Genomic DNA, 25058 nt, shown 5'->3' with positions numbered 1-25058 from the left:
GAGTTTTGATTAAGGCTGAAATATCTGTATGAAATACTCTGGGCTTTAAACTGTGAGTGTAGATATAGCCCGTAACCTCAGGAGAGGGTTATCTGCATCTGAGATGAGTATTTTGGGGAGCAGCTGTTTGGCTCCGCTTGAGGCAGTGAGGACCCGTGAAAATGAGCTGCGGGATGTGGGGGAGAGCCATCGCATGAGGGCAGAGGCCAGCCTGGAAGGGAAGTGGGTGACAGACAGACGGAGGAACGTAGTAGCCAGGTTTTATTCTAGCATGTCCTGTAACAGAGCAGCAGTGGTTGCCTTTGCCTAACTCTGCTATGCGCCAGCTTTAGAAAAACTTGCCTGGCTCCTGCAGAGTAAAAATACAAGCTTGAAACCCGAGTGAGAGAGGATCCTGCAGGGAAAAGCCTCCAGCTCCCAAAGAAAGGTTGAGATCCACTCCTCCCTGAGCTGCTCGGTGACCGGGGGGCTGCAGGGGCTGGGGACAAGCTGGCGTGGAGGCAGCGAGGGATGGCTCGTTGCAAAGGAGATGAGATGAGGAAGGCATCCAGCGTGTGGGGCACTGTCATCCTCTGTGTGGCGTTTGCCCATCTCTATAACAAGCAACAAGCTTTGGGGAGTGGGGAGTGAGCAGGGCATGAAAATAGTGATTTGGAAGAGCAGTAAAGGTTTTAGCCATTATTTTCCCTAAAGCAGGCGAAACTCAGCCACTCAGCAGCTTCAGGGCTTTAGACAAGCCCTAGTTCACGCTGTGTCTCGCCTGGCAGGAGTGTCACACTGAATGGTGGCAGGAGTGGGCGATACAGAGGGAGGGTGATGAGGGAACAGGGAAAAAAAAAAAGGTAGGAAATTAGACTTCATTAGTTGCATTAACCGACTGGTAGGTGGTGAGAGCTTCTGGGCAAGCAAAATGCTGCATGAGCAGGCAATGTAATCAGGTACAAAAAGCAGCCACAGGAAATCTGAGCCACTGCGCTGGCCGGCTCTGTGCAGCCCTCTTTTCCATTGCTGCGGCCCCGGTGAGCATCGCCAAAAGTCTGCAGGACCATCCCTGGCACCGCTGGTCAAGCGGGTCAAGCCTCCCATCCGACTTCTCTTCCCATCTGTGCCGCTGACCTGCAGCGTTGTTTGTCTCGTAGCTCACCCAGTGGGTCAGGACAGGGATGTCTCTTCCTTTATGTTTATGCAGTGGGCAGCACGGTGTGGCCTCGATAGCCTTTTAGGTGCTATTGTTATACAAATAATTATGTACCAGTTCTGGGAGCTTGTCCTGCCATTTCTATGGTGTTTTCACACAACTGCAGCATTACATTGGATCGACTTAACAGGGATTGCAGCCGAACACTTTGATGCTAATGGTTGCAGTTAACTGCTTTTATTTGTATGCCCTCAGAATTGTACTTTCCAAGTGCAGCAGGGCAGTTCCTTGTCCCAAGGAGTGTCTGCACTATTCAAACCACCTGTTGCCAAAATGAAAGACAGAATAGAGAAGTGCGTGGCTGCAGAGCCTTGCTCTTGAAAAGTTTCTACTTTAAGAAGACACTCTTTGTGTTTGCTTAAGTTTTAGCAAAAAGCAGATGCCAATATGTCATAATTTGGTTTGCATTTTAAGTGTTTCACTGAAAACTGATGTGTCTCTTCTTGTCCGTTTCCCCTAGTGCTCCTCACAGCAGTGAACTGTTACAGCGTGAAAGCTGCTACTCGTGTTCAAGATGCCTTTGCTGCAGCAAAACTGCTGGCTCTAGCTCTGATCATCATTCTGGGTTTCGTGCAGCTTGCAAAGGGTGAGTATGTTTCTTCTTTCTTTTGAAAGTTTCTTTCTTCTTTTTGAAACTCTGCAGTTAAAGCAGAATCTGGGAATGGGTATAGAGCCCAAGAGTCCTAACACAAGCATTTCAGAGCTAGGAGAAGTGCTTTACAAACTTCTTTTGTTCTCTTGCATGCTTGGGTGATATTTCCAGCTCATGCTTTGCAAAGGTCTGAGTGCTTTCGTGCATTTTATTTGAGATTTCGAATTTACCTCGCTGAAGTTATGATTGATTTCATGCTACTGGCACCCAGCATATACTACCCAAGGTCTTTGCCGCTTGATGCAGTCACTGTGTGGCTTCTCCCTTTGAGATTGCAGAGCTGCCAAGACTACAGGGAATGAAAATTTTGGTGCTATGGCTCTTGGAAGTCTTTTCTGTAACTGGTGGCTGGTCACGGCCATTTGTGAGTAGAAAAGCGTCTGTATGTGCAAACCAACTCCCAGTAATTTTCATACTTCCACAAACCACCCCTGTACACTTCCCTTCTTCCTACTTCAGGTGTGGAATAGCTTGGTTAGGTGTCCCTGTGTGAGCCCATGGACCTGGGTCAGGCAAGGCTGCAGAAACCATGTAATGAACGGCGATATTAGGGCTCTCAGTTGACACTAGCATGCATGTCTGTCAACTAGCATCTAAATAAGAAGATAAAAATGCGAAGATGAAGCAAATTTTCTGGTGTTTTTGCTTGTTTTCTTCATGCACACTTCAAATCCTCTCAAACTTTGGGAGATACTTTTTCCCCAACCCATCTGATTAACTAACCCACACAGATAAGCTTTACTGTGTGCTTTTTTGTGTAAGTTTTATGAAAATAAACTTTTCTTAGGGAACAGTACAGGCCCTACTTGTTAAATGTGGATAAAAGTCTACAGATAGTCCCTCCTGTCTCTGTACTGGAAAGTGTGTGTGTGTGTTTGTGTGTGCACGTGGGTCTTTTTAATTCCTGTCTCAGCCATGGGAGCCAGTGCTGTCTTTGCAGAATTTCTTGCTTTATCAGAGGTTTTATTTTCTTCCAGCTCAGTGCCTATGCTCAACAGGAACATTGTTTGAGGCTTATCATAAAATATACCTCCTTCCTCTTCATAACTCCCCAGGCTGCTTTGCTTAACAGTTTTTTTTCTCTCTTGGAAGGAAAAGGATAAGTCAACATATAAATCTGTTAGTTCTTTGACATTTTACTCATAAAAGGTCTTCAAAATTGTTTTTTGCTTGCAGGTTATAATCTTAATTTGCATCTTCAGAATCACCTTCCCTCCCTCTGTACTGTTCTTTTGTCCTTTTGTAAAAGGTGAATCACTTTCTGCCCTGGTTCCTCAGGTATAAATACATGATATTTCCGTTGACTTGTATCTGTAACCAGTAAGATTTCAGTCTTGTGGACAAAAAAACCCATCCTATACTCTTCTGTCTCAGAAGCATTTTACCTCCTGTGAAGCCTATTACAGTTTCAAGTTTTTGGTAGGTCTGGAGAGGTACAGCTGTGACTGTGCATCTTACCATACAACTCATTTCATGTGACATTTAGTTTCCACCTGGCCTCTTCAGAGTGAAAGGTAACAGGATCAAAAGCAATAGTTAGATGATAACATCTGAAGGCAGACTCTTCCAGTCTGTGCACACAATACTCAATGTAAAGCAAGCTGGTTCAAGAGTGGGAACCTTGGGGTCTACAGAGGATGCTCCTCACAAAGCCCACATTTACACCTTGTCCTAAGTAGCACGCTACTGCTTGTCTGAGTTCCTATTTTACAACATACTGCCTGGGATTCTGCCTGTGGTCTAACATGGATTTTGTTAATCTCCTTATGGAAGTTGCAAGATCTCTGGTAAGTCCTTAAGAATGTGCAAGCTCCTTTCATGTGCCCTTCCTTCACTTCCACATGCATTTTTGCAACACTCTTTTCTTTAAATCATGCCAGGTAACTCTATGCTTTTATGTAACAGAAATACATCAAGAGATTGTCTTTTTTTTCTTATTTTTTTCTTCAGTGAAAGCATACTAGCGTCACCTAAAGCATATGGAAAATGGGAAAGCGCTGCACTGTTCAGTCTCCATCTTCATTGGGACAAGAAATGATGGGTGCAAGCTGTGAGGCAAGGGAAAGTTAAATTAGCCATTAGAAAAACACTTTTAACTGTAATGCAGAGCTCAAGTAGATTGTTCAGGGAGGCTGTTTCACTGGAGATTTACAAAAACAGGTTAATAAATGCCTCTTGGGAGTGGTTTGAGTGAGTTGAACTTGCCTTGGAGCAGGGGGACAAACGCCGTGCACCTGGAAGCCGCCGTGTCTGTGCTCTCTGAGGCTGCGCTCTGCGTTAGTAGTACAGTACAGAGTGGCTGGATCTTCTTCAGGCAAAACACTACACACCCAGTCTTTTACAGTGCCGACGCTTTTAAATGGGTAACTTTTTTCTAAAAGCCTGTTTAACCTCTGAGTAGATGGGTGATCCTGAGTCCCACACGTAGCCAGAGTGCCATGCCTTTGCCGCTCCTCTGTGTGCCCTTGTTTTCTTTTATACCCATTCCAGTGCTCTTTGGGCAAAGAGGACTCTTACCACTACCAGGCTGGTAAATTCGGTCCCAAGCTGGCAGCTATTATTGGGGTGAAATATGCAGCAAGTTGGTTTGTCTGGGGCTGCAGTTTCAGCGGTGAAGGCGTTGTATGTTCCCGTGACGCTCCGGCTAAGTGCCTGAGCAGAGCCGATTAACTTGCTTTAATGGTTACTGCCCCATTCCTGCTTTATGTTTACAGTATCCATAAACAGACAAGAGGAGCAATACCACAGTTTCTTGCTCAAATGTGGAAACTTCTGAGACTTCACAGAAATATGTATTTCTCTCTGTTGACCTCCTGCCTTTAGCTGTTGGCTTTTTTTCTTTTTATCCTTTCATTGGATATTTTCATTATTTTCAGAAAAGCAGTAACATCTCAAGACAAAGAAATATGTGGCAATATTACCACACAGAAAATAGCATTTCCTTGTGATCTTTCTGTGGACAGCTGTTTTACATCACTTCTTTCATGCAACTTCAAAAGGAGGGTAGAAGTGGGTTTCCTACTTAGACAGCCTTTCAACTACTTGAAAGTTGACTCAGTATAGCTGATGCACTTGGAATGCAATTATTTTACTAATACAGAAGTTACACTTTTAAAAGCCTTTGTGGGCCTAGAGTTGTGTTGCTTTAGAAGTTCAGTGTCCTGGACTTAGTGTGTTAAACCTTATATGTGGACCCCAAACTGTACAGCTCACCAGTCTGTAGGACCTAAATAGTATAAATAACTTCTAGCATAGACAGGATCAGGATTTTTTTCACTCCACTGTTATAATAACTAGGCTTATTTTTGGTTCTGCTGTTTTACCAGCTCTCACAAATTGCTTTCTGTCCATATTCTTGACCTGGTGAGCAGGATGCCTGGGACTAGATCCTGCAGCCAGTTTGGACAGTGGCTGTGCAGGTTTAAGGGATGTTCTCTGCACTGGCTGTGACACAGAGGTCTGTGGTTAGGTTTGCAGCTGTGTTCTTCATACCCAATCACCCTGCACCTCGCAGTGTCTTAACAAGTAACCTAGGCGTGAAATGGTTAAAAAGAAGAATTGGGCATTTGGGACTTGGGGAAATAGATTTTAATACTTGTTTTATTGAACTTATTGTCCTTTTCTCAACGCCTGATTTCTGATCTTAAATTTCTCGTCTGCGGTGCCTCGAGTGCCTCTTTGATGGCAGCAGCATTATTCTCTTAACTCCTTTCATTGGACTTGTCAGAGACCAGCAGAGTTGCATCTGCTGAACAAGCACGGGGTGAATTAAGGACAAAATAGGCAGGTTTAACTCCAGACATTTGCCATGGAGAACTTAGACTAGGCAGAGAATTTTGGTTTTAATCTTGGGGTTTTTTTTTTTCCTTTAAACAGATGTGTACAGTATCAGCCAGCACTGGCACCCCCCAGCCCAATATCATTTGCTCTTTGTAAAAAGGTATTTAGAGGTGTAGTTGTGGCTGGCAAGTTCTGAACTCAACATGGGAGGGTTTCTGAAAGTACCAAAATGAAGCTTCAAACCTTCAGTCATTAAAGTGTGCTTAGCATGTCTGTGAAGCCTCCTAAAAATATTACCTAAGTACTCCAGGTGCAAGGCAACATCTTGGCACTGTGGGCGTGCATGCACATCTGGGTACTACTTTTATTTATCAAATCCCTTTGCCTTTTCCTAGAAAATGCCTGTTTGATCTCTCCCTTTCTCTGTGAGGGTTATTTTAATAGTTCCTTGTCCAAACTTTTCTCTTTGCCTTTTTTTCTGAAAAGTCCTGCGATTGAGAAAGACCTGAGGGAGGGAAATTTTACTCACTCTTCTTTCCTCCCAGATTTTCTTCTCTGTTGCCAGTGGCAACATCAGTTGAATGTCCCAAAAAAGCCCCTTGAGCCAGATCTGCAGTGAGACGGGTGGGCTGAGCTGATGAGCTCTGCAAGCAGCAAAGGCGAGGGTACAGCTATAAGCCTGGGGAGGGCAGGGCTGCTCTGCAGGGGTGCTGCTGACATGGCAGGAAAACTTGATTTTGTGGCTGGTAGTTAAAACTCAGGCTCCCTCAGGTCTCAAAGCACAATGGCACACAGATACTAAGAGAAAACAAGAGTGGTTGTTCAAATTATCTTGGGCTTGTACCTACACTTAATCACGCTCATCCGTCTAGAGGTGGATAAGCACTTAACATAGCTCAAGAAATCTGTGACAGGTTTTCTTTTGACCTGGTCTCAAAACCTCTTGTGTCCATAGGGTGAACCTGAGAGTGAGCCTGATTAGCAGGTCAATGCTTAGGAGTTTGTTTTCAGTTGATTTTTCCTTTTTTATTATTGCCTGCCACATCAGTCATGACTTGCTTTTTTGCTGAGGGTAGATGCAGCAACGTCTTTGTGCACACTGCGGGTCATCGCACACAGGGTAGCCGTTTCACTGGTGCCTGCGCCCAGAGGGATGAGCTCACCCAAGGGACTAGCTCTAGGATGCAGCCTGGGACATGAGAATCTACTGATGGTGGAGCTGTAGGTGTCTGAGATGAGTTTGGAGCCTAAAGCCAAACCAGACGGGTGTTCGCCCAGCCAGCCCATGACTAACTCGTACTGTAGATCCTCTTTGGCAGACAGGAGGCAAAGCCTATGGATAATAAAAGTCCTTCAAGCTTTTCAGCGTGTCCCTGCAAGTTGGGGCTGAGGCTGGTGTACAAAAGATTGCAAGAAAAGCATGCCCTGCAGCTGCCCGTGCTGTTTATTGTTACACTGGCATTCAGAAATGCCACTATAACATGATTTTCCAGCAGTAAGCTTTGAAGGAAAGCTATTGTGCTTCTCTTACTCAACCTCTTGATCAAGGAGCACATGGAGAGTGGAAGACTGTACTGAAGGAGAGCATGAACAAGGAAGCTGGGAAAGCTGCCAGCATCCTGTACCTCTAAATCACATCAACCACATGTTGGAGATCAATCAGGCATCTTAATGTTGGAGAGTCGATACAACACAATTATGTTTTATAGGCCTCTCTCTAATCTTTGATTTCTTCTCCTGCCAAAGGTGAATGCAAATGCTGAGGCCAGGTGGGCATGGCAGGTTAGTGTGCTATGTGGCTTGCCTGCTCTGGTTTGGAGTGAGCAGTGGTTCATTTCTGCTCAGACAATTTTTTTCTTGCCCTCTCTGCCCAGAAAAGTTTTGGCAATTACAGGTTCAAGGATAGAGTTCCATATGCTGGGGCTTTTGCATTTTACAAGTGCAAAGTCGCCTGTCCAAAAATAATAAAATGCATTTAATAAAAACAACAAATACAGAAGCCGTCAGTCAGTGACCTGTGCTGCTTATGATCACTGTGAGTTGGAGTGTGTCTTTACACACACCCTGGAAGCTTGGCCTTTAATGGTGACATGAACTCTTGTTTGTTTAACATTGCGTATGGAAGCTTATAGCTGCATTAACTCTTCTGAGTGGTAAATGTGCCTTGAAATCTGAAAAGCTGCTTTTCAGTTGTGGATTGTAGCATGTTGCTCATTTTTGGTATCCTGAACGAGCTGCCAAATGCTAAGCTTGATGAAGGTAGGTGCCTTGCGTTGGAGGCTGAGGAGCGCATCGCAGGGGACCCTGCTCACCACTGTTGTGGGCTGAGTGGGTTTTAAGGCAGCTGACATGAGAAGCTCTGTTGGCTTCTCATTTTTCCAAGTGCAGCTATCCCAGCAATGCAGACATCTTTAACTAGAGAGCAGCTAATACATGGGTATTTGCTTCTTTGCAGCTCTGTCTGGATCGCCCCTCTCTGTCTCTCTGAAGTCTTTGGTTGCAGCAGAAGCAGTCTTTCATGCCGAAGGTGTATTAGCACAGTCGATAGCTCTGTGTGTGTGTGAACATATGTTTTTGGTTGCATTTATAGTGAACCTTTCCCACCGACTTCAGCTGCTGGACTGAAGTTAATGTCCTTGCCTATGGTGCTAGAGGTGGGTGACAGGAAGGAGGATCTGCCCTCCCCAAATGTTCTTGGCTCTCCAGCTCTCCTGTGCTCTGGTTAGCCCCTCCAGAGCCTGGTCAGGTGGCTCATTCTTGTTTGTCACTCTCAATCACAAGTTTCTATGGATGCGGACTGAACCTGTATAAAAAGAAAAAAACAAGCTTATGGAAGTGGCTGGCAACCTAGTAAGGGGTTTGTGTAGGGTTTGTGCTTTGCTGCTAATCTGCCCGGATACGGACAGACATGGGGACATTTAGGACACACCTTTCCATGCTGTGCTAAGGACCGAAGGGACCTTGTTCATCCGGGGTCTCTGCACTGCCTGTGCTTTCTGGCTGCCAGGGAGGCACGGCGTTGTGCGTGCCGTGCATCGATCCAGGGCTCGCGCCGCTGCTTCTAGGTCCGCTTTATTTCTCATCAGCAAATGTTAATGCTGGCAGACACAAAGGTTGTGAAAATCAGGAGGTGTTTGCTCAGGAGGAGGAGGGTAAGAGGTTTTTTTGGTGATATCAGCAGGATGCAGAGGAGGTGGGGAAGGTAACAAAACGCTCTCTGGCCCAAGTCATGTCCTGGTGGACCATTGCAAAAGGAGGAGTTGTGAAGTTTGAGTAGTGTGTGGGATGGAGTGAATCCAGGAGCCCAGACCCTTGGCTTCACCCTGGAGGAGAAATAATGTTGACAAAACTTCCCAGCACTGGGAGGAGAGAGGAGCTTTTCCTTGAAACAGAAGGAAGTCATTGAAATGAGGGGAAGTGTCGTAGCCTATCTACAGCTGGTGGTGAGAACTGGGGACGTAACCCAGGAGCTCTGGCTCCTCCTTAGATGTCCTCTCTGCTGGTCCAAGGTTTCTAGTGGTGTCTTTCAGAACCACAAACTCGTCTGCTGCGGGACCCAAGTTTAATAGCTACTGTTCAAAACTGCTTAATACAAGCTGTCTGCAGAGCGGCAGCGATCAGAGAGGAGCAAACAGCTTATGTGGCTACCAGCATGCCTGGGGAGCCAGGAGCTGCCAAAGAGGTGTCCTCCTAACCCTGGCCTCTGTGTGTTTCTTGCCGTCTTGTTTTTCTGACTCTCTCTCTGAACTCTCACTGCTTTTCTTGGGAAATGGCTCAACAGCTGAGTGGATCTTCTCCTCTGAGGTTTTTCATATATGCAACACATTTCTCCCTGGCTTGGTTTCCTCCACGTGCTCAGGTCCCCCCCCTTCTCTTGCTGAGTTTTCTAGATGGCTGTGTTCCCTCTCCTCGCTGTTTAGGCAAGTTAAAAATATTTAATTATCATTAAATGCTTTCTGCAAGAGAGGATTGCTGTGCTGTTAAAACCAGAATGGACATGACTGGGAAGCAAATGAACATTTTCACAGAAAGGGTCTGAACACGCAGCGCATGGACCCGAAATAGGTCCCTCCTGCAGAAAGGCCCCAGGTGACCCATCGCTTGCCGGCACAATTACCAGAGTCTTGGCAACTGGCAAGATCAGCAAATGGGGTTTATGTCAGAGCTTGTTACCTTAATTTGGTTAATTGTAGAGCAGAGTGCAGTTGAACAGCCAGTTCAAACCAGGTTTCAGATTGCCGGGGTGCCGGGCATGGGCAGGGCATTGCCTAGAGAGCAGCCGTGTCTGCCCGGGCTGGGGAGGACGGGGGAGCCGGGAGGGTGGGCAGAACTCGACTTTGCCCGGCGTGCGCTCGCTTACAGACCTCTCGCTCCGCTCCGGGGGAGCCGTTGAGGCCGTGCTGGGCAGCCTCACCTACAGATTTGTAACCCTTGATTTGGTCCAAAGTGCAATTCAAACCTCCAAAGGCTTGCATTGCACGTTCAGGCTTGAAAAGATGCAGAATGCCTGGAACAGAGGTTCATACCTCCATTTTGAACACCAGGTCCCAGTGAGCATTTGTATTGGAGGAAGATGGTAAGAATGACTGTGCTGGACCATCTAGCCCAGTATCCCCAGTCTCTGCTGGGGCCAATAGCAAGCATCAGGGGGCAAGTGTAAGAACAAGGTGGGCACGTGGTACTTCCTGGATGCTTTCTCAGCCTCCAGTGCACTTCTGCGTCCTCTGCACCAGAGGAGGTATCTTTGTGTGATGGATTTCTCTTCCAAGGATTTATGGGTATAGTCAGAGCTCACCCACTGTATTTTACAACTTGGCCCATGTGGGAAGACATCTGGGATACCTTTCCTGCTGGAGCCTGGCCTTTTTGCCCCAAGCCATGTAATGTGGTGCCAGTTATATCTGTAAAGGCATCGCTGTCAGGCACAAATTATTATCTTTCTGGTGATCCACTGGCCGGCAGGGAGGGACCCTTTGCGGTGATGGGGGGAGAGGACGGCTGCTCTGCTGGGATGCAAGTTTTTGGAGAACTACAACTCTTGCTTAGGTGAGTTAGGGAGAGGGCAGTGAGGTGTCAGCTCCTCAAATGTTGAGGAGGAACAAAACCGGCATTCCTTCCTACCTGGTCTCTCCTGGCTGCCTCCATACTGACTTGCCACTCCTTTGCTGGTAGCTGCATTTCGGTACTTCAAAGAGATGTTAGATGCGTGCCGTGGCGTGTGCAAGGAAGAGGTGTGCAAGTAATTAATTATGTCTCTCCCATCCATCCCTCCATCCGTCACCCCCACCCACAATGTAATGAAATGCCAGGCTTTGTTTTAATTTCTTTGCTTCGGTGCCGCTCCCGTAGTGGTCCCACGCTGCCTTTCGGGCTTCTTTGCTTGTGTGTCCCAGAGAGCAAGCGGTCCTGACACACAGCCAAAGCATCTGTACAGCCCAGCAGTCCACCGAATTGGGCTTGGACCCTCCTTGCCCAGAGGGTGAAGATGCCTGCGGTTCCCAAGCGGGTGGTGCATCCTGAATCCAGGCAAGTGGTTTCGGTCTGGGAACCACTGATGCTCTCCTCCTCTCCTGGCCAGCTGGGCGAGGGCAGCAGCTCAGCCCTTCCTCGGTGGCACCAGCACATGGTTTCTGTGTGAGGTCTGGGATGGCAGAGAGTGAAACCTGCAGATGCCTCAGAAAAAGGAACATTTGGCTTGAGAGCTTTTTGCCTGTGACAAGCAGAAGGAGGCTTTCGGTGGAAGCTGGTGTCCAGCTGTGGACAAGGAATGGAGGTGTGAGCCCGTGGCGTGATGCTGCTTGTGCCCTGGCTGCTCCCAGATCAGAGCATCCTCCTGACGTGGTAAAGGTGGTGATCCCTCAGCCTGGCAGACCACGAGCAGACCTTTGAGAAGAGATGTCCCAAGGGGTGTTTGAAATGTCTGGAGAGCTCTCCTGCTCTCCTAGTCCATCAGTGTGCATTTTAGTAGCTAATTACAGTCACTGTTAACAAAAAATGTATCTTATTCCCATAACAAAAGACCTGGAAAGAGCTAGACTAATAATTATTCGGGGGGGGGGGGAGGGGTAGAAAATAAACTCGGGAAAGCTGAGCCTGAGGGATGGAGCAGAGTGTGATACTGTGCACACCCACCTCCTGCTCAGCCTTATTGTTCACAGCCAGGCTGGGGCATTAACGCTAAATTAAGCCTTAATGACTGAACCTATAAGCCAGGAATTAAACTCACAGTGTTCTATCAGTCTCTTTGCATTTCCTGGCTTTCCTGTAACACTTTGATGTACATGTTCTAACCTCACTTGTTAAAAAACGATTGGTGCATTTTGCTGAGGAGATTCACTGGCTGAAGGGGCATTAAATACAACCAGCATATCCCAAGATAGATTCAAACAAGACCTTTGTAGTGCAAGGTGCTGCCAGGGCAACACCGGTGGAGAACTGCAGTCTGCGGTGGGATCTGGACAAATAGAGCCTTGGAAAACTGGTGTTTCCCAGGTGTAATTGCCCGTGTGCTGCTGCTGTGGTCCCAGCTCCTTTGCAGCTCACACCCACAGCATCCCCTTGCAAATGGAATAGCAACCGAGCAGCAAAAAAGGCAGAAGGGGAGCTGGTTTTCTGAGTAGTTTTGTGAGCAGAGAGCATTTTGGACACCATATTAGGGAATATCTTTTTGCCCTGGATAGGACTCAGCGGGAGCAGCGGGGAGAAAGGAGATGAAGGGGAGCTATGCCCAGAACAGAAAGGATGGGGATAGAGCTGGAGGGTCAGGTAGAGAGGGTGAAAGACAAATGTAGCTCTCCCACATGCACAGGGCAGCTCCGTGTCACTGGCATAGATTTGGAGCAGTCCTTTGTGAAGCCCCGTGAATGAAAGATGCACCGGCAGACCAGTAGTGCTGTTGGGAAAAGTACCCCTTTCCCAACGCTAGAAAGGTGGGAGTGAGGTGTTAAAAGATCTGTGCATCCATGTTTGTTACCTGGCCTCTGCAAAAGTGGCTTTTGGTGGCAGAGGGGAGTGATTGTTTCCAGTGTGAGATGGGAAGAGAGACCATCCAGAGGAAGAATGCCTGGTGTATTAGGATGCCTCCCCCCACATGCATGTCCTGGGTACCTTGTGCTAAGAGATGAAGGGTTAAGCTCCAGGCCCTGCTGACTGCCATGTGATGCAGTTGCTCCAGTGATTAGTAGAGATCTGTGCCCTAAGAGGAATCACATGGGCTTAGACAGGGCTCCCTGGATGCAAACGTGCCCTGCTGAATCCTGCCTTGCTCCCCACTTCCGTCCTCACCAAGGGGAGCGCTGGGTCCGGGGAGGGGAGCGCGGCTTTGCCATCCCAGGCCTACACCCACATCAAAAGGCAGGGAACAAAACAACTGCAGAGCATTTTAAAGCAAAATAAATAAACCTTTGGCTGCTCTGGGAGAGTTCTTACCAAAGGTACAATTGAGTCGACTATTTGTGGCTTTTTATTTCAAAAGCAGATACATAACAGGAACTTTTGATATTCAAGTCCTAAAGAAGCTAACTTCTGATACTCAAGCCCCAAAGAACCTGACTTCCCACAATCAAAGGGATTGCCACAACCTTCTGCTTTATCAGGTGGCTGGTGGGACTAGAGGAAATCCTGGGTTTCTGCTTTATTGGGTGGCTGGTGGAAGTGGAGGAAATCCTGGGTTTTTATCGAATGAAAGCAGCTTTCAGCTGAGAGGACAATTTGACAATATCTGTTTGCATAGCATCTTCCAGCAGGAAGGTCCCAGAATGTTTTCTTCGCAGGAAGAAGTTATCTGGGAGATTACCTCCGTGATAGCATGTTGCAGTGTGAGAAAGTTTTGAGGACTCAGTAATGGCCAGTTGCTTGAGACAAGTATATTTGGGGCTGATTATTTGGTCCATTACTCCAGATGAATTAAGTACTGTAAAACTGGAGGGATCAGCCCAATAGAAATATGTGCACATGCTCTCTAGCATGACCTCAAATGCATCAGCATGATTATTACGTATCCTAAGAGCAGCTTTTGCCTCCAGGTTTCTCTGTTTCAACGCCCAGAAAGGCCCTTGGGGTTCACAGTCCATCTGCATCGATCTTGTCTTGTTTTTGTTTTCTGCAGGTGATGTGACAAACCTGACTCCTGAGCACTCCTTCGAAGGCACAAAAGTAGGCGTGGGGAACATTGTGTTGGCTTTGTACAGTGGTCTCTTTGCCTATGGAGGATGGTAAGATGCAGCCCTGTACCTCTTTTCAGTGCTGAATACTGTAGTTGGTTTCTTTGTCCCCGGATTATGTTTGCAGGAAGAGTGTGGTCCACGACTTTCCATCTTTCTTGTAATCAGGGCAATGAGGCAGATGCTTTGGGTTTGGCTAGTAATGTTAATAGTCAAACTTCACATCCCGTTTCCAGCCAGGACACAGAAGCAGGAAGAAATGGTGGTGATCATGCGATTCAGAAGAGGCAGCAGATGATGGGTTGCTTGGTGCAGCTTCTAGGTGGTGTTAAGAGAAAGCAGCAGGGTGGGTTTGGCTAGCAGAGAAGAGATGTGTTACATGCCAGCAGATTATTTAGAGCACCAAACTGAAGCTGCTGGAAAGCTTCTTTATCAGTCCCTTTGAGCACTTGTAAGCACAAGGAGCCTGCTCAATTTGCTGTGAAAACAGGCCAGTTGTAGCCATCCTTATCACCTGGAGGGTGGCCCTGCTGCTTGTGGGTCCAGCTCTTCACCTGCAATCACCCCTCCTGTTGCAAAGAAGCTGGCAGCATGGTGTGCTCGATCCACCAGCACCATCCAGGGCGTGCGCTTTGCAGGTTGTGTGCCGTAGGTCTTGGACTAGGCATCAGCCATCATAAGTTTTTCTGCAAGTTTCACTCTCCTGAAATCCCCTTGGAGATGAGTAAGATGAAGGGCTTCATGTATTCCATGGACGAAGCAGAATTAACCACTGGTCTTTTTAAATTACAGGAACTACTTGAATTTTGTTACAGAAGAGATGATAAATCCCTACAGGTAGGTGTGTGTCCTGTGATTACTTCCCTGGGAGGAAAGCTTGTTCTTGGGAAGCCCTTTCCTCATGTGTGTAACAGGGGTTGCTAATCAGCCCAGAAGCTAAGGTCTTTTTCCAGGGAAATAGAAAATGAGGTAAATTAATGGCAATTGTTACTCCCTGGAATAGGGAGAAGTGGAATAATAATCTCTGTATGAGAAGGGCTGTTGCTTACGCTGCTTTCCTGTACTGCTAATATTATCAGTGTTGCTGGAAAGTCCTGCTTCCTTGGCATGGCACCTCTCTGAATTATAGGCAAAGAAGAAGCACTCATGGCTTTATTACTGTCTTGTATAAACTCCCAGAAGAGCATTTGTGCATACATCTGTTTGTCATGTGCTCTTCCTGTTTCTTGAGCAATAGCCGCTTTTCTGCACTGCTCATGCCTTTCAGGGTTATGCAGAGGACTTGGTGAGATAAGGGTGGGCCACACCAAAGCAGGACATCACTGATAAATCATTTTTGCTCATAGGAAAGGTGCCTATGAGGCACTGTCGACACGAGCTTCAGGGTCACTTGTGCAAGAACCCATTCCTGGCTGACCCTGGCAGTGATTAGTGCCTGCTGGGAAGCATGAGGTTTGATACGCCCTTTCCTTGACAAACACAATTATAAAAAAGTTTTTGCAGATTGCAATTATTTTCTTGTCTTCTGAATGCAGTCATGGTATTTGACTCTCTCCTCCTGTGGCTTTGAGCTCCACTAGACCAATTATACGTGGCATCAAGCAGGGTTTCCTTTTTCAGTTTCCGTTTGCAAATGAAGTTAGACTATTTGGAAAGGCAAATTTGTACCAGCACAGCCTAGTCTTTATAGATCCTTTCAGACTGTGTCTGAACTCATTTTCTTTGAGTTTCATCAATCCAGCCAGCTGCACAGAGTTAGAGCCTAAAAACTGCCCACTAAATCCCTGATCTTTCCATGTCCCACAAGAAACTCACCAGCACAAATGCTTCTCCTTTGCCCAGAAGAGGATGCACGCGCTAACGCCACTGGCTAGCAGGAGACACAGGGGGGCGTTTTTAATTGATTGCCTTTGCAGTGATCTTGGATTACTGCTTGCCGAGACAGCCAGAGTGTCTCCATGCAAAAAGTCCCTTCTGCCATAATCCTTCACTCCACATCTGTCAGCCTCCAGGCTGTTCCCACGTGGGCATCTTCTCTCCTAGGGGAGCAGCCTGTGGCTGGGAAGCGGGACATGCTGAAGAGCCAGAGAAGAGCAGAATGGCTCAAGCCAGCTTTCAGTGAGCGTGGGAGCGCTGCACCATGAGCCGCCGATCCCTGGCATCAACAGATCTCTTCTCTGAACTGCAGTGCTCCGTTACAATTTCTGTTTTTTTTCCTAGAAACCTGCCTCTGGCTATCATCATCTCGCTACCTGTAGTCACTTTGGTTTATGTGCTGACAAACTTGGCTTACTTCACGACCCTGTCGACGGACCAGATGCTGACATCCGAAGCCGTGGCTGTGGTAAGATAGGTGCATTTCTAATATGACTCATCTGTTTTCCAGGGCTGGTTAAATCAGACTTACAATCTCTGCATACGTCTCCTAGTTGTTCCAGGCTGATCATGGCTGCTTACAAAAAAGCTGATGTTTGACAGGAGATGAAGAGCAGCCGTGACGGGAGCAGGGAAGAACATTGTGATACCAAGTGGGATTAATCACAGACGATAGTAAGGGTGGGCAGATAGTTAATGCTGCTCTTAATTTGTAAATATGCAAGGTTGCTGCTGGCCTCATGACTTATCATCAGTTACCAGCGCATGTTATTTACGGGAAAAGGTCATTCAGTCAATACTAAACTAGATTGTTCTGTCTCTGTATCTTCCTTGTTTTAATTAAGAGAGAAAAATAATACTTCTATTAATTAAAATGCCATTGCGGTCAGAAATCCTGATTGCTTCAGAAGTGAGCAGCATGGTATGACCTTGCAAACTGACTGTGACCAGGATTGTTCGGTGCTTCAAGGGGAGTCTCCCAGTCCAGGATAAGTTGGTCTTGGCCATTCAGGTGACAGCGCTCCATCCTTCGGGTTAGTACCGAGCCCCGGCTCCAGCCTGCACGTACACAGTGCTGAGTTATTGGAGATGCTGGCCTGTGTGGCATTGCTCCAGTTGTGTGTCTTTGCAAGTCTTGAAATCAATGTAATAGTGTTGGCATAAAACTGCAGTGAAGCAGTATGGGGTCAGTTTGTGATCTAAAACTACAACTCCAGGTCACCGTGTTCTGAAGGGGCCATGTCCCAGGTCCTTACTCAGCCATTGGCAATAGCTGCGTGTCTGAATCTCTTCACAGTTTCCATTTGGTCTTGAACTTTTGGAAAGCTGTTCCAATAACTGTTGTGTCCTGACTCTGAGGGAAGGGCTTGCTGATGATTTTTTTGCAATTCCACAATATGGTTTTTCAGGAGGGAGGAGCAGCACATGGCAGTATGGAAAAGTATACATAACAGCTTCAGCTACCAAGCCATGTTAATTGTTCAGATTTCTGCAAACGTTAAGCCTATGTAGGCAGGTGTGAGTTCTTTTGGGTGTTCTGGGTGTGAAATGTCTGTCTCGTCCCCCCTTTAGGATTTTGGGAACTATCATCTTGGCGTCATGTCCTGGATCATACCCGTCTTTGTAGGTTTATCGTGCTTTGGATCCGTTAATGGATCTCTCTTCACTTCTTCCCGGTAGGTTTCTTGCTCAATTTTGTGGTTTTTGTTTACAAGTCATGCTTAATGCCTCTTCGTTTGGAGCTGTCCTCCAAAGGGTGGCTGTGGGTAGACACAAAGCCTAAAGGGTCTGGAAGCCATGTGAGGAATGCAAAGAAAGACTTTTAAGACTTTAAAACCATACCCAGTTTAAAGGAAACCCTTTCAGTCGTCTTAGTCTTCTGTTCCTCAGGCAATGTCCTGTTGAAGTTATTAGAACATAAACACAGGCGGCGCTGCCTGAGAAAGTGGCTTTAATGAAAAGCAGAAACTTATGATCAGGGCTGAGAATCCCTCCAGAAAGGGAAGAAAGAATGGGGCAGGACAGGTACTGAGGAGGTTCCAGCTCTGACACATGTCTCCCAGGTTATCTTAGGAAAGTCACTTAATTGCTCTCTCTGGAAAAGAGGGTATAAATACATCTTTTCTTGCATTCCTTGCCCGTCTCCAGCCTTCCTTCCAAGACAGGCACTCTCCACTGTGCATACATGCAGAACACCCCGTGCTGGGGTCTGATCCTGGAGTGCCCCACTCCTGAACCAGCGACCAGCAAAAGGGCAAGAGTGCAATGCACCACTAAGGTGGAAAACCGGCATGGAGCCTTGGCATTTCAGTCATGCTGGCCTCAGCGCTGTCTAGGCTGAGCTTGGGCTGTCCCCCCTTGTTTTGTGCTGAAGACAAACCCCAGCCCGGGGCTGAAGGTTGCAGAGGTGATAACTGCTCTGTCTTCCCCGCCTCAGGCTGTTCTTCGTGGGATCCCGAGAAGGACACTTGCCTTCAATCCTGTCCATGATTCACCCCAGGCTTCTCACTCCCGTGCCATCCCTCATCTTTACGGTAAGCACCTGGGTCTGTGATGATGAGCATCGACCCGATACTGAGAAATGGGTTGGGGGTAGGATCCCATCAGAGTGGTTGGAGGGGGGCTACTCGGGCACCATCTCCAGACACAGCCATTTCTGCATGCACCTGCAGGAGAGGATAGACCCTCTCCTCATCGTATCCTCATATTCCACTTCTGTTTTTGAAATCGCTCCAGGCACCAATTGAAGATGGCTTAAATGCATAAAAATTAATCAGCTGCTTTTCCTATTATTCTAAAATACCTGTATTTAGTGTTGTAACATACGTGATTTTTGACGACTTCTCCTTTTGCTCATGGCTTCTTTTTTTTTCTGGATGCAGTGCGTCATGACTCTGCTCTATGCCTTCTCCAACAACATTTTCTCAGTCATCAACTTCTTCAGCTTTTTCAACTGGCTGTGTGTGGCTCTGGCCATCATCGGCATGATGTGGCTGCGTTACAAGAAGCCAGAGCTAGAAAGGCCCATCAAGGTGAGAGCAGCATGGTAATTGCGTGGTGGGTCCTCCCTGAGTCCCTTCTCAGCACCAGCAGAGGTTCAGCAAGTACAGCTGCTTGTCCTGGAAGGAAGAGGGACTGGGATTGTAAGCGTGCAGGGGAAGTGTTGTGGCGGAGTTTACGCAGGCATTCCTGCTGCGTGGAAATCTGCTGAATGCAAAGCGGTGCGGGAGGATGAAGAGCTACTGTGGCCACAGGGACATCAGAGTGAAGGAGGCTCTGGGTGTCAGAGATGCAGGGTGTTCCAGTGGGGTATCCCAGTCGGAAGTTCTCTGTGATTAACGTATTCCCCCAGGACAAATTGTAGGCTGTGGCTCTCCGTGAAATACTCTGTACCATCATGGAATTCACTTAAAATACTTTTTAAATAAAGCAGACAATCCTACGCCTGCAGAGATGAGAACTTTGTTCTCTTTGTCCTTGGCTAGCTTGGCAGTACCGTGTCCCATCTGGGAGGAGGCCAAGATCACGTCAGCCACAAGCATGTCTGCCTGCCTTAAAGGCATGTTTCTCACTCATTCCCCTGCACAGTCCGGTCTCTGCCAGGCAACAGGAGCCAGAGAGAAACAAACTCACAGACCTGTACCAGTGCCTTCCCAAAGTAACTCTTTTCAGGGTGGTTCCTTTGGTTTTTGATTTTACTTCTAAAAGCTGGGCTGCTCTCAGCAGGTGCTCTGCTCAGAGCAGTGTAGCTGAGTCCCCTGAGAAACTGCAGTGAAGATGCTGTGGCTTGTGATGCTAAATTGTGGCTTGTGATGTAAATTTGATGCTGTGGGTACAGGTGCTTTTTATAAGCAATCATTCAAGTGTGGAACTGGGGTAAAAGAATGGGTGCTGAGGAAGATTTACACAGTCTTGGCAAGCCACATCTCCCTACTTTGTTGTGCTGGTATTAAATGTATGTGTTAGGTGTTACCTACTTCCATTTTCTCCAGGATTGCTGAAAGAGCACTGCATACGTACCTTCTGCGAGGCAGTTCATGGTCATGGTCCCCTTGTTCAGAGCACTGGGACAGACAGGAGCACTGTCCACACAGGGTCCACGGTGGAATATGAACTCCTTCCCTCCCCAAGCTGTATGGCTAGATAAAATTCACTGGAAAATGTACCCTCTTCCCCTGATACAACTTCTGACCTGTTTTTTGGGTCCTTACTTAGGTGAACATCTGCCTACCCATTTTCTTCATCCTGGCCTGCTTGTTTCTCATTGCTGTTTCCTTCTGGATGACACCAAAGGAATGTGCGATTGGCTTTGCAATCATCTTCAGTGGGATCCCTGTTTACTTCTTCGGGGTCTGGTGGCAGAACAAGCCCAAGTGGGTTCTCCAGGGCATCTGTAAGTATTACCAGTGAAGAGCAAGAGTGCAGCCTTGGCTTTTGCTCCAAAAATAGCAGTTTCCCAGTGAGCATGCTACAGCTAGTAGCACTGGATCTCCTTTGTGTAGTGGAGGCTTCCAGTGTCTTGGCTCTGATCAATTCTTCTTTAACAGTAGCAAGTTTTAACCTGATGATTACCTTACCTACCAAGCACCCAAAATGCACCCTGACTTGCAATAATTGCAAAGTTTGGGCCAAATACTTTTTTTTTTTTTTTTTTTTTAAATCTTGGCAAACAGTTGGTTGTTATGCAGTGGAGCATAATTTGCAGAGCACATTGCTGCCTTTCTTCTGCCTCCTGTAAAAAGCACAGGGTCAAGCCTTTTGTCATCAGAGAATCCCTTTCCAGTGGTGTAGGAAAAGACGTAACAGCGTAACAGTCTGAGCACAGTTGGCCTCAATCTGACTGCTGAAAATTCGGAATTAGTCCCAGTCCATCGTTTATCCAGTGCTAACATTCCTGATCCAGCCAAAACTCTCCTTGGCATCAAAATGTGGCAGCAGAGCAGAGGGAAGGGAAAATCCCCTGGATGTTTTCTCTTACGAGGTTTATTTTTAAGGTATCTTCGTATAGGGTTTTCCAAGAGCTGACACTACACCACGGTGTGTTTTGAAGGGATGGAGAGGCTGTGCTTGGCACATGTAACCTCTCTCAACAACTGAATTAAGAAAGTCAATCCATGTAGTCCAAGTAACTAAATTCTACTATCCGCCTCCCAGCTCCTACAACAGGCTGACCTAGAAAAGCAGACAAGTAGAAATGCCCAGCCCTAGCTGGATGCTTTTTATGTAGAAGAAAAAGGCTTTCAACAGTGCTTAGCACTTGTTATTCTTACCTCCCACCCCATCTCTCTCTCACACTCACTTTTTTATTCTGAGTATTAGGCTCAGTTCCTGGAAAAGCCATTTTTGCAGTGCCTGGGTGGCAAATTACCATATTGATTGTTTTCCACCACTAAAGGCTTGTAAGGAGAATATAGAAAATACTCTGGGAACACAGAATGATAACCCTGCAAATGTCCAGTTTGAAACATATGAACTTTAAACACCTGTGTATATTCATATATTGCAGATAATTTGATCACCTCTAACTGAGCTGAGTTTGACTTTGTGTGTATTTAGGATTAGTGTTAGCTCTACCTGGCAAGACCTTGTGATCTCTAAACGCACAGTGAAGCAGCAGAAAACACAGGTGTGTTTGGATACGGGCCACCAAAACTAATGGGTGGAAAAATAAAGTTACTTCAGTTTAGCACCTTTCCTGTGCAAACTAGCATCTGAAATGCTTCCTTTGCTCTTTACCTGCTCTGGGCAAGGCAGTGGACTCTGCCATGTGTTCAGTATGCTGAGCTGGTTTTGTCCTGGCTACTCCAGCCTTTAAAGAAGCTGTGTGCGCATGCAGCCGAGGTTTTCAAAATTGGAAGTAAAAGCATCAGCTCGTATTTTCTATGCCCATTCCTGCTATTGTGCCTGATTTGTATGTTCTGGCATCCAAATGTAGTTACCGTATCACCATGCAATTAGCAACTGGTGTCAGGAGTTACCGGAGCCTCTCTCGGGGCAGTACAGCATCCTTGCCTCAGGAGCGAAGCTCCCAGTGTAACATGTTTAAGTTCTGGGCATGAGTAGCTCACAGCTCATTTGGTTCCAAGTCTTAAATTGTATTTGGACTAATCTTGCTCAGAACCATGGTGGGGAGGCAAATGTGTCAGCCCTTTTGAGGCAGAGTATAATGAACTGAGACCGACCAAGATATATGTTGGGCCTCTGCATGTGATCTCAGACCTGTACTTTGCTTTCTTCCCCATAGTCTCCGCAACAGTCCTGTGCCAGAAACTGATGGAAGTGGTTCCGCAAGAATCATAAGCAGGAGAAGCCAGAGACATTCAGCTTGAGGAAACGCACAATATTATTTTAAGATAGGAGAAAAAGACAAGGAGAAAACGCTTCTGATCCCTCATAAACGAAACCTAGGCACTGGAGCACCCTGTCAGAGCTGCTTCGTGTCTGACACCATGCCCCCAGCTCTGCCTTGCCTCCTCCAGCCCCTCCATCACCACCCTTTATCCTGGCAGATGAGCAACCCTGCGATGAGAAGTTCTTGGTACAAAGGTGGGCCAGGAGGAGGAATTCCTGCCAGCAGCTTCAAAGCAGGGTCCTGCCTGTCTGGCAGCAGCGAGAGCAATCAGCATCTGTGTGTGTGTGTGATACTGAGGGCTGTACTTCAGTTCTGCATTCTGTTCAGTTATTTGTTTTGGGTCTGGGATGCCCCAGACAATGGCAGATCTGCTCATGAGCCCAGTTTAAGTGTCGCCAGCCGTACAAACGTGCCTGTGTAAGGGGCTGGGACTGTCACAGAGCCACAGGGTGGTCCTGGGCCTGGCCCACCTGCCTTACCTGGTCTAGCGGGGTGGTTGGGAAGCAAAGGTTGGCTGATGTTGGCTCACACACACACACAACTCATACCAAAATACGTGCTGCTGGACGCTTTGGACTCTGTCCCCTGGCAGTGACTTAGGTGAGACAAGGCAGAGCAGAATTAGTGTCAGAGAAATGATGTGAGGAGGTCTTGTCTGACTTTCATTGCGTTCCTGACTAGAGCACTTGGGGTCCCCTGCCACTGCCTGGCTTTTAACTCAGATCCAAGCCATCTCCCTGCTATTGAGCCAGTCCTCCGGGATGCTCTTCACCAGAATGCCCATCCCGTAGCCCTGTGAATTAGCACTGGGGCAGGTGCAGGCCTGAGGGTGGAGTTCCTCCTGATAAACCCAGGGAATTGCAATTAGCAGAAGGCTAAGTCCTTGGCTTGCTCACTCCATGTTTTTCTGTAGGTAGGCTATCATCCAGCATGGGATGAGCAACATCATGCTCTCCAAATGGCCCTGTTGCCCTCGGTGTGATTCATGTTTTCCCTAAACCATTTGCAAAGAGGAAATAAGGGTGGGATTCCCTTGGCTCGTTCGCTGGGGTCTGTCTGTGCATTGCCTGTCATCGTGCCCTTCATTATGCTGTGTCTCTTCTAGAACATGCAGTGGAGATGGGACCAACTGAGTCTGGGGGTGTAGAAAGGGACAGATCTCCCCAGATGGCTGGAGTCTGGTTTTAATCTTGGTCTGCTGTAGATGGTGTGTTTTGCTCTAAGAAGCAGGGACTGGGGGCCTGTTCCTCCTTCGTGCAAAATTGCAGCATCAGGTTTGGCTTGGGGAGATGTCCCCACCAACATCCTCCCATCCAGGAAGTGGTCTTTGAGCATTAAACCACAATCCACGTGTGAAATCTTGTTTTGCTGTTGTGGGTGGTGCGGTCCCATCCCCTGAGCCCACCCAAAATTCTTCTAGTTCCCAAGTAGTCAAAACTGTCTTCTTAGGAACATGTTCTATTTGGTCAAAAGCGTCGCCTTTTCAGCAAAACTGCAGTTCTTGAACAATTCGCTCATAATGCCTCTGCGCGCAAGGTGATCGGCAATTGGAAATCAAAAGCATCTTGTCCTCACAAGTGAGCTGCTTCAGTCAGTCTCTGTTACAGATGTTCTTTATGCTTGTGCTTTGTGCAAATAGGTTGTTTGACTTCTTTTTCTCCTCAGTGTTTTTGTAAACGAAGTTGTTTGAAAGCCAGGATCCTCCAAGAGCTAACGCTTTCTACTGGATTCCCCTCTTAGCAAAGAGTTATTTTGGATGAAGAGGGATTAAGGACACCAATGGTACTAGCTCATGCTTTGTTCTTTTAAGAAGTTCTTTAGCAAAAAAGTGTTGTTATAGCAGGTGGCAGCTTCTGTTCAAGTGTGTGTCACAATGACCGTGGCTATGTCAACGAGCGTCTACATGCAGCTCTTTGCTCTTGCTTCGCCAGCCACGCGTTTTTGCTTTGAGGCAGTGCAGGAGGGATAGGTGAGACAATCAGCACGCTGAAAACCTTTACTGTCAGGTTGGTTCTGCCATGGCAGCACAGTGTAGAGATACCCGAGCCAGCTCAGGTGCCACTTTACATGGTTGAGCTCTCCTGGAGCTAAGTTAACCTATGGAGAGTTGCAGCTGGTTTGGGTATCTCTACAGTGCAGAAGAACCCAAAGTTTATGGCCAGTGCACGGCTCTTCAGGGACCTATATGCAATGAATTGGAGCATCTCAGATCCAGTGCCTGTGGAGAGGCATTTGCATAAATAAGGTCGTGAACCGTAAAACCTGAACTCAATTTTTGGAATCCTCTTCCAGCTGAAGCCTGAGATGTTTCAGCGGTGTAGTGATGGGAGATCACTGCTTAAGCTGGACCTGTTTCATAGAGAACCTCAGTCTCTCACCTTCCACTTGGTCTGCAGTTTTTTGGCTATAATGGTCTCAGGGTCTGGGTTCAATATAGGGGCTCTCAGTGCTAATCTATACCAGCAGCATTACTTCTGATGCAAAGGAAAGGGATTTTAACTCTCAGCCACCTCAGTCCAATGTAAACTAGCACTCAAGTCCAAGCCACAGAGAGCTCAAAATAGGTCCAGATTTCCCAAGGGCGCTGGGGGTTGCTTGGTTTGGACACATCTTTAAATGACCTTTATCAGTGATGAAGACCATCACTACACAATATCCTCTTGGTGAACCTTTCACTCTGTTTTTAAAGAGGAGATGTCACACTGAGAATTTTTTTTTAATTAATTAACTGATCTTAATTAAATACTGAATTCGCTTGCTTGCTCTTGATGAATTTTCATGATTCTTCACTTGCTGCTAAAGATCTTTCTCTTGTTCTAACCTGCTGGCTTTGGCATTGGTACCGTATGTTTCATGGTGGTCTCACTAGCATCTTTATGGCAACAAACGTATAGGAAGAAACTGAACCAGGTACCAGCACAGAATGACAAAAAATGTTGAATTTTGTCAGCCACAGCTCACATCTCAAAGTTTACTTTTCAAAACATGATCTCTTTTATCCCTGATTTACTGACCCCAATAATTCCTCTCTACCAGAGC

The 25058-nt window shown here is 47.0% G+C and overlaps 1 protein-coding gene across 1 annotated transcript in view; it reads left to right on the top strand.

Annotated features, from left to right (window-relative positions):
* The window catches only part of SLC7A5 (solute carrier family 7 member 5), a gene marked incomplete at its 3' end in the record, with an annotated part of 35185 nt that extends 13218 nt beyond the window's left edge, over positions 1-21967 (top strand). The window contains exons 2-10 of the mRNA XM_082005509.1: positions 1659-1784; positions 13738-13843; positions 14585-14629; positions 16013-16136; positions 17240-17343; positions 18105-18201; positions 18550-18699; positions 19883-20060; positions 21912-21967. Coding sequence (XP_081861635.1) covers positions 1659-1784; positions 13738-13843; positions 14585-14629; positions 16013-16136; positions 17240-17343; positions 18105-18201; positions 18550-18699; positions 19883-20060; positions 21912-21967 — 986 coding nt within the window. The remainder of the gene's footprint in view (positions 1-1658; positions 1785-13737; positions 13844-14584; positions 14630-16012; positions 16137-17239; positions 17344-18104; positions 18202-18549; positions 18700-19882; positions 20061-21911) is intronic.
* Between the last annotated feature and the right edge of the window lie 3091 nt (positions 21968-25058).

Source organism: Phaethon aethereus (genome assembly GCF_964289735.1).
Source record: "Phaethon aethereus genome assembly, chromosome: 13".
Lineage (NCBI taxonomy): Eukaryota > Metazoa > Chordata > Aves > Phaethontiformes > Phaethontidae > Phaethon > Phaethon aethereus.
The sequence above is the reverse complement of the archived record's forward strand: the minus strand, read 5'-3'. Positions and strand labels throughout refer to the sequence as shown.